The 12,330-nt window shown below is 54.2% G+C and overlaps 1 protein-coding gene and 1 long non-coding RNA gene across 51 annotated transcripts in view; both read left to right on the top strand.

Moving 5' to 3' along the window:
• Positions 1–12,330, top strand: part of LOC110255319 (polyprenol dehydrogenase) — a 339,610-nt gene that overhangs the window by 54,493 nt on the left and 272,787 nt on the right. For all 50 annotated transcript variants that reach the window (XR_014834908.1, XR_014834927.1, XR_014834922.1 and 47 more), the window contains exon 3: positions 6,286–6,354. Coding sequence is in view for 3 of the 50 variants with exons in the window: in XM_085007062.1 (XP_084863188.1) it covers positions 6,286–6,354 (69 nt within the window). In the remaining 47 variants the exon portion in view is untranslated. The remainder of the gene's footprint in view (positions 1–6,285; positions 6,355–12,330) is intronic.
• LOC146394441 (uncharacterized) lies at positions 6,628–11,161 on the top strand. Its single transcript, XR_014834952.1, has 2 exons — positions 6,628–9,825; positions 10,144–11,161. It is a non-coding gene; the product is annotated as an uncharacterized LOC146394441 (long non-coding RNA).

Here is a 12,330-nt window from a genome sequence, read left to right as displayed (position 1 = left end):
AGGACTAGTTGGGAAGGTAGGAGGAGGACTAGTTGGGAAGTGGGAGGAGGACTAGTTGGGAAGTGGGAGGAGGACTAGTTGGGAAGTGGGTGGAGGACTAGTTGGGAAGTGGGAGGAGGATGAGTGGGAAGGTAGGAGGAGGACTAGTTGGGAAGTGGGTGGAGGACTAGTTGGGAAGTGGGAGGAGGATGAGTGGGAAGGTAGGAGGAGGACTAGTTGGGAAGTGGGAGGAGGACTAGTTGGGAAGTGGGGGGAGGACTAGTTGGGAAGGTAGGTGGAGGACGAGTGGGAAGGTAGGAGGAGGACTAGTTGGGAAGGTCAGGAGGAGGACTGGTGGGCAGGGCAGGAGCTAACCTGGGTGAGAAGCGTCTCCCGCCCACACCCGCTGTGCGCATATACGCGCAAGCCTGCAGCGCCCACGCAGCGGAGGCCGAATGCATCCCTGCTGTCACCTCCTGTAAGCGACGTTTGCCGAGTGTCAGGACCCGTCCCCATCAGCGGGTTCTTCTCTTGATAAAACTGAGTTAGCCCCACATCCTTGCCCACCTGTGTCTTCTTCCCCCTGAGCGTCTGCTGTCCTTGCTTTCAGTTTCTCTGTGGGTCCCACACCGTCCCCGCCCATCCGTCCCACAGGGACTCTTACCACCTCCTTGTGTCTTTGAGGGGGTAATTGGATACATCCCAAGGGGGCGATTTTTCCTTGTACGTGGCGGGAGGGACAAGGTCACTTCATAAAACGTTCTCGTTGACTCGGTGCGCTTTTATAGGAAACGCAGGCGCTGAGCTGCGTGCCCCCAGTTCCTCACTTCTCCGTCCGGAAGCGGTGCCTGTGTAAAGAATATTCAGTTCCTTGCTGAAGAGGTGAGGTGATGATGTGGGTTCGCGTCTAGCCTGTTAGTACTGCTGAGAAGGCGTCGTTTCTTCACTTGCCCATCTGTTCCGCACGTCTGAGTTCTTACTGTGTCGAAACTCCTTTGGTGGCGAGAGGATCCCTCTTGTCTCCTTACGTCTTCTTTCATTTGATTTTTTTAATGTTAAAAACATCTTAAGTTTATTTTTTATTAATGTGTATGTTTAAGTTGAAATTTTTAATGTCAACGTTTTTAAGTAGAATTTTTTGTCTTCCTGGGCAGTTGCCTTGCCGTGCCGTGTCTTTTTTTCTTAATTCCTTCATGATGACCCGGGCTCCCTTGCGAGCAGGAACGTAGCCATGGTCCGGCTTGGATTTGCGCCCATCCAATTGATTTTTCTTTCCTTAGGTAGAGTTTTACTGACGTCACGTGGGTGTACAAGGTTGTGCTCATTTTTGCTGCACAGCCAGAGGGTTCAGGTACACACGTCCACACAGCCGTTCTCTTTCAGGTTCTTTTCCCACACGGATGCGTGCAGACTCTTGGATCGAGTTCTCTGTGCTGCACAGCGGGTCCCCGTTGGCCAGTCTTTCCACAGACCTCCGTGTGCCTTATTATAATGATGACTTTTGATTCAGGGGGCATTGATTTACAGTGTCGTGAACCTTAGCATTATGTTTGACTTCAAGTGATGGGCCAGATGTGGTCCCAGGTCCCTCGTTTTCTCACCGTCATTTGGGTTCCACAACTTTTTTTTTTAAACAAGTGGAAGTGTTGTGCTGAATTCTTTTCTCCCGCAAAATGGCTTAGTTATATGCACATATACATTGGTTTTTTAAAATAATTTTTAAATTAGAGTTGATGTGCGGGGTTGTGCCCGTGTCTGCTGTATGGCGCAGTGGCGCAGTCACACATACGCACACCTTCTTTTTCTTATATTCTCTTCCATCCTGGTCTATCCCAAGAGGCTGGATAGAGTTCCCTGTGCTGCACAGCAGGACCTCATGGCTGATCCATTCTCAGTGTCCTAGTTGGCATCTACGGACCCCAAACTCCCTGTCCAGCCGCCTCCCTCCCCGTCCTCCTTGGCAACCACACGTCTCTGAGTCTGTTTCTGTTCTGTAGACTGGTTCATTGGTGGCCTATTTTATTTTTTATTTTTATTTCATTTTGTCTTTTTGTCTTTTTAGGCCCACCCCCGTGGCATATGGATGTCCCCAGGCTCGGGGTCCAATCGGAGCTGTAGCCGCCAGCCTACGCCACAGCCACGCTGGATCCTTAACCCCATGAGCGAGGCCAGGGATGGAACCCACGTCCTCATGGATGCTAGTCGGGTTCCTTAACTGCTGAGCCGTGACGGGAGCTCCCATTTGTGTCCTGTTTTTGATTCCACCTGCGAGTGATCTCATATGGTGCTGGTCACCAGGGGAAGCTCTCTTGCCTCTTGCACATCTTTAACGGCTCGTGGGGAGGGCTCAGTCTCCAGGGAGGGGTCTTGATGAGGGAGGCAGTGCTTCTCAAGCGGCTCGGAGCCCCTGAAACTTGTGCTTCAATGGGGAGGGCACGAGACAGGTTTTAACCACCCACGCCCCGCCGTGCAAAGGATGCCTGGAAGGGAGACCCTCTGGGTGTGTGCTGCGTCCCTGGGGTCGGGGGTCCCATGTGCCTTCAGCACCGCAAGGCGCTGCTGAAGCTGACCCTTGCCCCGCAGGGCCCGTCCATCCCCCCAACCCAGCCCAACTGCCTCAGGATGAACACTGAGCTGCCCGTCGGGGCCGCTGCCAGCCGTGCCCAGTTTGTCCTGCGTCCCCCACCTCAGCCCCAACCCCACCGGCCTCCTCTGGCCACTTGCATCTGTTTTAGGAACATGGGGTTTCTTTCTTACTTCATCTGAGCTTCTGCGGTGCCAGCCCTTGATGCCAGGATGTTCAAATGCCAGAGGGCAGCCTGGCCGCGCATGGCAGTTTAACGTTGAAAAGTTTTACCTACAGGTGTTCCCCCTGTGGGTCATGTGTTTAAGAACCTGACGCAGTGTCTGTGAGGATGCCGCTGCCTCCCTGACCTCGCTCAGTGGGTTAAGGATCCGGTGCTGCCATGCGATGTGGTGTAGATTGCAGATGTCGCTCGGATTCCGCGTTGCTGTGGCTGTGGTGTAGACCTGCAGCTACAGCTCTGATTCGACCTTGAGCCTGGGAACGTCCATGGGCCACCGGTGCGGCCCTAAGAAGAAAGACATTGCGTACACGAGCTCCTACGGGTCCGTGGCCCTTCGCACGTGTGCACGATGTTGTGGCCTTTGATCCCCAGAGCGAACGGATGGACGGAAGCCATGCCCCTCTCGCCGCCCTGCCCCGGGCAGGTGAGGGGGCATCCGAGCCGGCGCCCGAGGACAGCATCGTGTTTCTTTCTTTAAGGAGCCGCAGGTGAACATCTCTGAGGCAGTGACAGGGCTGTATTCCTTTCTATGTCCTGCCTCGGGAGGGCCTGGGCCGATTTATTTTCTGTGTTTCCGGCTGGAGCCCAAGGCGTGGCCGAGTCACCCCCGCATCACCGCTTCTGCTGTCTGTTTATTTTGAACGCGCAGCTGAAACACTGTTTTTTGTTTTTTTTTTGTTTTTTTGTTTTTTTTTGGCAAGGGCATGGCTCACGTCCACGACACTGCATGTAACACAGACTAAAAGGGTCAGGAGAGCCCTGGTCAGCATGCAAGTGAGGCCTCCGTAAGCAGCACATGCAGGAATGCCGGGGCGGCTCTGGAGTCTGCTTGCAAGGAGACCTCACTCGAGAAGGTTTGATCCCAGACAGTAGGCGTCTTGCCGGGACAGCCCGGATCTGCCTCTCCCAGGGCCCTCTGCGGGTGGCCTCATGTCACCTGTGGGTCCCTGGGGCATCAACGCATCACACCCACACCTGTGTGCCCTGGTGACAGCTCCCATCTCCCTCTGTGTGAGCTCTCCTGTGACCCACGCCGCAGCGTTTGAGGGGTGGCTGACGCTGCTCCAGGCTAAGGTCTTTTTTTTTTTTTCCTTTTTTCTTTTTTGTTTCTCTCTTTGAGGTCCACATCTGCAGCATATGGAAGCCACGGCCACAGCAACACCAGATCTGAGGCGCGTCTGTGACCTACACCACAGCTCACGGCAACAGCAGATCCTTAACCCACTGAGCGAGGCCAGGGATCGAACCCATATCCTTAGGGTGGTTTTTTTTTTTTTTTTTAGGCTGGGTTCTTAATGAGAGATCCTGCCTGGGCAGCAGGGTCTCCTCGGCTGCTCCCTGCCCAGGCAGCAGCTCCCCTAGGCACACCTTACAATGAGGGCTGTTGGCTGGGAGACGTTTGGAAAAAGAGCATCCCCGCCTTCCAAGCTCCAGCCTCATGATCAGCACAGTGTCACCTACTCAGACAGGAAAGAAACCGCATTCACTGTATTTCACCCCAGATTTCCTCCTCGTTATTTTCACCGTACACCCTCCCCAAGCACAAAACACCCGTCTCCATCCTTCTCAGCAAACATTCCCAGAATCAGACTTGCTGATTTGACCAGACCCCAGGTGCTGGATGAGAAACCTCGTGCTCACGGTGGAAACACCCCATGATCACCTTACAGCCGGAGCCACCGGGGAGCGGAGGGGTCACTGGGACCAGACGTCTCTGAGGAAGTTCTGTGTCCAGCCTGACATTTCTGCTGACATTTCCCTGCTCACACTTTTCTTGGTATCCTTGTGGCCTTGGAATTGTGGAAAAGTAAAGTGACAGGGCTTCCCTTGGTGGTTTAGCGGGTTAAGAAGCTGACATAGTGTCCTTGAGGATGTGGGTTCGATCCCTGGCCTCGATCCGCGGGTTAAGGATCTGGCGTTGCCATGAGCTGTGCTGTAGGTCCCAGATGTGGCTTGGACTCTGCATTGCTGTGGCTGTGGTGTAGATCAGCAGCTGCAGCTCCGATTTGACCCCTAGCCCGGGAACTTCCATATGCTGCAGGTGCAGCTGTAAAAAGAAAAAAAGAAAGAGGAGGGGGGAAAGGGAAAGTAAATGGCATTATGTCATTCTTTTTTATGGCTGAGTAGTATTCCATTGTGTATATACACCACCTCTTCCGAATCCAATCATCTGTCGATGGACATTTGGGTTGTTTCCATGTCCTGGCTATTGTGAATAGTGCTGCAATGAACATGCAGGTGCACATGTCTCTTTTAAGTAGAGTTTTGTCCGGATAGATGCCCAAGAGTGGGATTGCGGGATCATATGGAAGTTCTATGTATAGATTTCTAAGATATCTCCAAACTCTTCTCCACAGTGGCTGTACCAGTTGACATTCCTACCAACAGTGCAGGAGGGTTCCCTTTTCTCCACAGCCCCTCCAGCACTTGTTCTTTGTGGACTTACGAATGATGGCCATTCTGACTGTTGTGAGGTGGCATCTCTTGGTCGTTTTGATTTGCATGTGTCTAATAATCAGTGATGGTGAGCATTTTTTTAATGCCATTTGCAGCAACATGGATGGAACTAGAGACTCTCATCCTGAGTGAAGCAAGTCAGAAAGAGAAAGACAAATACTGTATGATGTCACTTATATCTAGAATCTAATACACGGCACAAAGGAACCTTTCCTGAGAAAAGAAAATCATGGACTTGGAGAACAGACTTGTGGCTGCCGAGGGGGAGGGTGTGGGATGGACGAGAATCTGGGGTTCGTAGATGCAGATGATTGCCTTTGGGATGGATTGGCAGTGAGATCCTGCTGTGTAGCCCTGGGAACTCTGTCTACTCACTTGGGATGGAGTCTGATCATGGGAGGAAAGAGAATGTACACATGTACGTGTGGCTGGGTCACCACGCTGCACAGTAGAAAAAAAAAATAATATATTGAGGAAATTAAAAAAGAAAAACCAGGAAAGTAAAAGGACAGAAAGAGACTCAGACTCTGCGTGGAAAATGGAACTTCTGGTTCCCAAAGAGGGAATATTGGGGGGTGGGGATACACGGGGAGGTTGGGGATCAGCATATGGGCTCTTCTGGGTAAAAAGTGAGGCGTCATAAGGGCCTGCCGTGCAGCACCGGGAACCCCCTCGATGTCCTGCAATAAACGGTCTATACGGGGAAAGAATCGGAAAAGGAATGGCCGCGTGTGTATGTGGATCACTGCCTTGCAGTGCTCCTGAGACCCACACATAACTTTGGTACCTCACCTCTGCTCCAGTCAACCTCAAGAAAGGGAAAGTGTCCCAGCGTCGCATTTTTGGGGCCCTTCCAGGCCAACGAAAGTGCGTCTTCCGTGGATACGTTGAATGTGCCCCGGTTGCTCTGATGGCCAAGTTCAAGGCCAGAATGCAGGGAGACAGTAACGCGTCTTAGGACCCTGCTCGGTGTCTCCAGAAAACATTGTTTCCTGTGGGGTTGCTTCCTCCCCCTGAATTGTATCTTTTCTCCTCCTTGTAGCTGGAAACAATGACAGCAAAGCCCGGGAAGCGGTGAGGAAGATCCGAGAGGAGACCCTGAATGACAAAGGTACTGCCCTGAGCCTGAGACCCGTGGCTTGTCCGCCTGGTCTGAGCCCATGTTCCCAGCGGGGCTGGGGACCCCGCCGTGGGCTCAGGGACACGGAAGGCGGAGGCGGCGCTGGGTGGAGCTGTCTCTCCTTCTTGGGGCTTTTTTTTGGGCGGTTCTGGTCTTCTCTCCCTGGAGCGCGGGAGAGGGCAGCAAGCATGCCACTCTCGTGACAGTGCTGGAAGGCGTTCCTTGTGACGCCGGGACCCGAGTTCATGCCTCCTGAATCTCCAGGGTCCTTTGAGGTCCATCCTGACTCAGGAACCGTGGAAGTGGTACCTGCTGGCAGGTGCATGTACGGCCGGTGGCTTTTGCAAGGGAAGGTACACCCCGCGGGGCTGTGTGGGGTCCCAGGGCGTTGAGTAGTGCCTGGTCATGCGTTCCCGGTGCCCCCGTACCTGTTCAAGCCCCTGAGAGCACGCACAGCCCTGACATCTTCCTCCATCCCAGTCCCTCGGGCGCTTTCGGGGCCCCAGCCGGGTGCCTTATTTATCAAAGGAGATGCCACGTCGATGTCTCCACCAGTGGAGCCAGGAGTGTGTTTTTGCCGTAACCTAGAAACAGGGGATCCCGTCTCATGGCTGGTGGCGATTCCTGAGGGACAGGTGGAAACTGCGGGTGGACGGCTCAGCCCCGGGAGCATCCCAAAGCTTTGGAGCTTTGCCAGAGTCTGGGGAGGGTCCCCGATGGCTCCAGCGCCCTCGTGGCGGGATCTCCCTCCTCTTGCAGCACCAGGCAGCTCTGGCAGACGGGAGGCGTTCCCTGGAGGCGTTTTCTTCTCTGTCTCACCTGCTCTGGGGCAGAAAGGATCCATTGTTGTGACGGCCCATCATGAACCGCCTCCTCGTCCCCATCATGAACCGCCTCCTCATCCCCAGTTCGCAGTGGGTTCTGGGTACCTCTCTCTCCAACTGATTTCCACCCAGTGTGTGTTTCCCACCTCTGCAGCTTCAGTAGCGCCCTGGGCGGTGGCGGGGTGAGGTTGTGTCTTCGATGCTGCCTCCTTTTCCCCTGCAAGATATGGTCGGGGAGGGAAGCCCAGAGGCGCTGAACGCAGGTCACCAAACAGCTCTCCAGGAATCCGGCACCGGTCACACGTGGACCCCTGTCCTTGTCCCTGCTTGTGTGTTTCCACGCCGAGCTGTTCACCTGGGTGATGGTTCAGCCACTGGGGGAGGCCGTGTGGCCTGAACAGACTGGCAAGGATTCCCCTGCGACGGGGGACACAGGTGGCTCGCCGCCCTCCGTCTTGGGGCTCCAGGTAGGGGCAGCTCTCCGCCTGGGTGACGGGGCCGCCGTGCCTGCGTGTCCTGAGCTGCCCTCCTTACCTGAAGTCACATCCCAGGATGGCGCGGGTTGCAGCTCAGAGGCGATTCAGCCCTTTTTGTTTTTCAGCCTCACGTTGGCCTCGGTGCTCAGCCCCAGGCCTGCCAAGAAGCCCAGGCGTGCATGGGGCTTTCAGGGATGCTCCTTCCTGGATCATTTGCCTAATCTCCGTCCCAGGCGTGGGCCTGTGCCCGTCGCACACCTGCCTGGACTCATCCTTGGAATCTTGCTGTTTCAAGTACTTGATTTTTTTTTTTTTTTAATTTTGCTGGTGTAGAGTTGATTTACAGGGTTGTATGAGTTTCGGGTAAGAGCAAAGTCCATCCGCCATACATCTCCGTATATCCGTATCTCTGTTCTCTTTGCCCGTAGAGGTTATTACAGAACCTTGAGTGGAGTTCCCCATGTTCCGCAGGCGGCCCTTGTTACTTGTGGCGTGTGTGTGTGTTAATCCCAGCCTCTCAACTTAGCCCTCTCCTCTGTGGCTTCCCCTTTGGTAACCATACGTTTTGTTGCAAAATCTGTGAGTTTATCTGTTTTGTCAATGCGCTCTTTCCAATCATTTTTAAATGAGATTCCACCTAAAGTAATATCCTATGGTATTTGTTTTTCTCTTTCTGACTGACTTAGTAGGAGAATCTCCAGGTCCATCCAGGTTGCTGCAGATGGCATGATTGCACTCTTTTTCATGGCTGCGTAGTATTCCACTGTCTGTGTGCATCACATCTTCATTCGTTATCCATTTCTCTGTCGATGGACATTTAGGTTATTTCCAGATGTTGGCTATTGTGAATCGTGCTGCTGTGAACGTAGGGGTGCAGGTGTCTTTTCAAATTATGGGTTTTTCCGGATAGATGCCCAGGCGTGGAATGGCTGGGTCACACGGGGCTTCTGCTTTTAGTTTTTTAAGGAATGTCTGTACCGTTCTCCGGTACTGTATCCGGTACCTAATTGATGGTGCCTTTTCATGCCCCTACGTTGGCGCCGTCGTGAGGGGTCCGCGTGACAGCCCAGCACGGCAGGCGTTTCCTAAAGATGCCGCCTTCGCGCGGGCTTCCCATCGTGGGTTTTCCAGGAGGGGCTTTCACGGGAAGCTCTCCCTGTATAAGAACCCTTCCTGTTTGGGGCCAGTTCTGTGGCTCATCCACTTGGCAAATCAAACATGAGACGATATCCAGATTCCTCTGGGGAAACAAGTCCCAAAAAGCCCTATCACATGGGACCCGGTCTTTTTCTGTCTCCAGGGCTGGGTCGAGGACTGACCGGTTGGTATTTGGCTCACCTGGCAGGTAGGGCCAACCTGTTTGTCTCTATTTTTATTATTATTATTATTTTAAAAAGTGGCTACACTTTACTTTTTAGTGCAGTTTTACGTTGACGGACAACTGAGGACAGCGTGCAGGGGCTGTCCGTGCACCTGCACCTGGTATTTGCCAGTTAGCACCGTCTCGCAGGTGCCCGCCACGTCTGTTCGAACCGATGAACCCATCCGCGCACGGAATTAAGGACGATGCAGAGTTTCCATTAGGATTCACGCTTGGCGTCATACCTGCTGTGGGTTTAGACCAGGGCGTAATGACCTGTATCCATCAGGAGACTGTCCTACAGTTATTTCTTCGGCCCTAAAGCCCCCTGTGCTCTGCTTATTCCTCCGTCACCCCTCCCCCTCCCAACCCCCTGGCCACCTCGGATGCGTTTCCTGTCTCTACTGTTGTGCCTTTTCCAGAACATCCTAGCGCTGGAATCCTTCCATCTTTTCAGCCGGGCTTCTTTCACGACATCACAGGCATTAAGGTCCCTCCCTGCCCCCTGCCCTGTCTTTCCATGACGCGAGAGGCCATTTCTTTTTAGTTCGGAACACATATTTTTATGTTGGACAAAATTCCCGCTCTAATGGAAATTTATTTTATTATTTCATATATGTATATTGTCTTTGGAGTGCTGCACCTGTGACATAGCACCTGCAGTACACGGAAGTTCCCAGCCACAGCAATGCAGGATCCCTGCCGCATCTGCAACCTACACCGCAGCTCACAGCAACGCCGCATCCTTCACCCGCTGCGCGAGGCCAGGGATCGCACCCACATCCTCATGGAGACTAGTCAGGTTCTTAACCCGCTGAGCCACAATGGTGTACAGAGCTCGGTGGTAGGTGGGGGGTTCGTGTGATTAAGCGCCCCGAGTTGCAGGGCACAGCGAGTGTAGTTTCTGAAAACTCCAGCCGTGAGGCTACCCCCGAAGGAGGGGCCGGGTAGTGGGAGGACGTTGGCAGAGGGAGGTCCGGGTGGACTGCCAGCGTCTTGGCGACTCCCTGCCTGGTTGGAGGGCAGACCGCTGTGAGAGCAGAAGCCCCTCTGAGCCTGTGTTCTACCTGGATGCTCATTCTGCTCTCTGACAGTGTCCCTTCTCTCTAATCATCTGTAGGGGACCCTGCAAGGCTGTCCCATGCCCTGGCCAGCCGGAGCACCCGGGACTGGGCTTCAGAAGTGCCGGGGGCAGCCGATGGCTGGTGTCCTGTCAGCGGTTGTGCAGATCTGGCTCTTGGGACTCCTTCTCTTCCCACGGCCGTGAGGATGTGGCTTGTTTTACAACCTGATTCCCCAGGAGTGTGTGTGGTCACAGCGACTCGCGCGGTTGACCGGATGAGAAAGGATAGGCTGGTTCGAGGACACCAAAGATGGCCACGTCCTGGCCGTTCCCTGGGACCCTCTGTTGGTGACACGGTGCTCGGCCAGCAGGTGAGGGGTCCTCCTGGGACCCGCCTCAGCCTTGAAGAGACACTGAGCACAGCCTTGCCTGACGCGGGAAAACGTGTCCACAGCTGGCGTCCAGCTGCGCGTCACGCCCGCTTCCCCGGTCTCTCCAGCCTCTGCTCCGTGGGGACTGAGCATCAGGAGCGGTGGCTGGGGGGAAACGGGGGGCTGTGAGCTCTGCTTCTCACCTTCCGGAGCCCCAGGTACCTTTAGACGGGACACGGCCGGGGAGCTGCCCGTGGGCGCTTGTTCCATGTGTATGTTTTGGCCAACGTCGGGGTCACGGCCGCCCCGTGGGGAGAACGGGGTTCTACCTGACCTGCCCCCCCACCCCACCCCCACTGGGCACGGGAGGGAGGGGCCGCTAGGACGAGGCTGCCACCTGCTTGGGTTGCCCTGAGCCCTGGACCGTGACCCTGGTCGCGTTTCCTACAACTAGAGATTCAAAAGCGCTATTACCCATTTCCCAGGGGATGCGGTGGTGGGGTCTTGGGTGTGTGGGGATGGGGGGCATTTGAGCAGATGTGGAGAGTTATGGAGCGTTCTGGGTTGGCCGAGGGTCCCTCACATGAGCAGTGGTGTAAGTCACAGATACTGCTCGGATTCTGCGTTGCTGTTGCTGCGGTCTCACCTGCAGCAAAAAAACAAAAAAAAACAAAAAAAAAAAGAAAGAAGAAGAAGAAAAGAAAGAATAATCACCCACCAAACAATCCTTCCTCTTTCATCCCACAAAAAAATCAGCAACGAATCGGCAGGCAGGCCCAGACACGAGAGAAAGGGAATAGCAGCCAGTAAACGGATGATGACATTTGAGCAAAAAGGGATTTATCCTTGGCTGGGCAAGCGACGCCATCTGATGCCACATTACAAAAGGACGGATGTCCCCTCCCGAAATAGAACGTGCCCAAAAGGATGCCAGTAGAATTGGAGACTAGACACAGGTCAGCAACAGGTTTCGGGAACGAAAGTGACAGCTCTCCACTGAAAGGCTGCTGCCTGTAGCGAGCTTCCTAAATGTGCTTCCCAAACATCCCAGGCTCATTCAGACCCTGAGTCCCCACCCAGCTTGCCACCTGTTTTTGCAAATAAAGTTTTATTGAAACAGAGCCCCACCCATTCGTTCATGTACCTTCCGTGGCTGTGGTCACCTGAGGTCACCAGAGGGAAGAATTGGAACAGACGCTCCATGGCCCGCAAAGCGGGAAATATTTACTCCCTGGCGCTTTGGGCAGAACGTTTGCCAGGCCTCCCTCTGTGCCATTCCAAAGGACCACGGCCACCGAGCTGACTTTCCTTTGTTTCTTTCTGGGGCTGCACCTGCGGCACATGGAGGTTCCCAGGCTAGGGGTCGAATCAGAGCTGCAGCTGCCGGTCTACACCACAGCCACCGCAACACCAGATCCGAGCCATGTCTACAACTTGCACCGCAGCTCATGGCAACCCCAGATCCTTAACCTGCTCAGTGAGGCCAGGGACTCCCCAAGCTTACTTTGTCCGTGAATGACCTTCTTCTTCCCAAAGGCACACCTTCCAAAGGAATGTTACAGACCAACCTGCTAACGGGGACGCTTATCGTCTCGCTTAACCGGAGCTACTGAATAGACGTCCTGGTTAAAAAATACCACCCCCACCCCCTGACACGGTTACATTTTCACTTAAAAAAACCCAAAAAAACAAAACCCATTTCTCTAGTTTCCATGGTGGCTCAGCAATGACAACCCAAGTAGGATCCATGAGGATGCAGGTTAGATCCCTGTCCTTGCTCTGTGGGTTAGGGATCCGGCATTGCCGTGAGCTGTGGTGTAGGTCACAGACGTGGCTCGGATCCGGCATTGCTGTGGCTGTGGCGTAGGGTGGC

Source organism: Sus scrofa, chromosome X (genome assembly GCF_054392235.1).
Source record: "Sus scrofa isolate SSC_HxYL_T2T_F1_AM1 chromosome X, Sscrofa_HxYL_maternal_Yorkshire_Landrace_v2.0, whole genome shotgun sequence".
Lineage (NCBI taxonomy): Eukaryota > Metazoa > Chordata > Mammalia > Artiodactyla > Suidae > Sus > Sus scrofa.
This window is presented reverse-complemented; position numbering and strand designations above follow the sequence as displayed.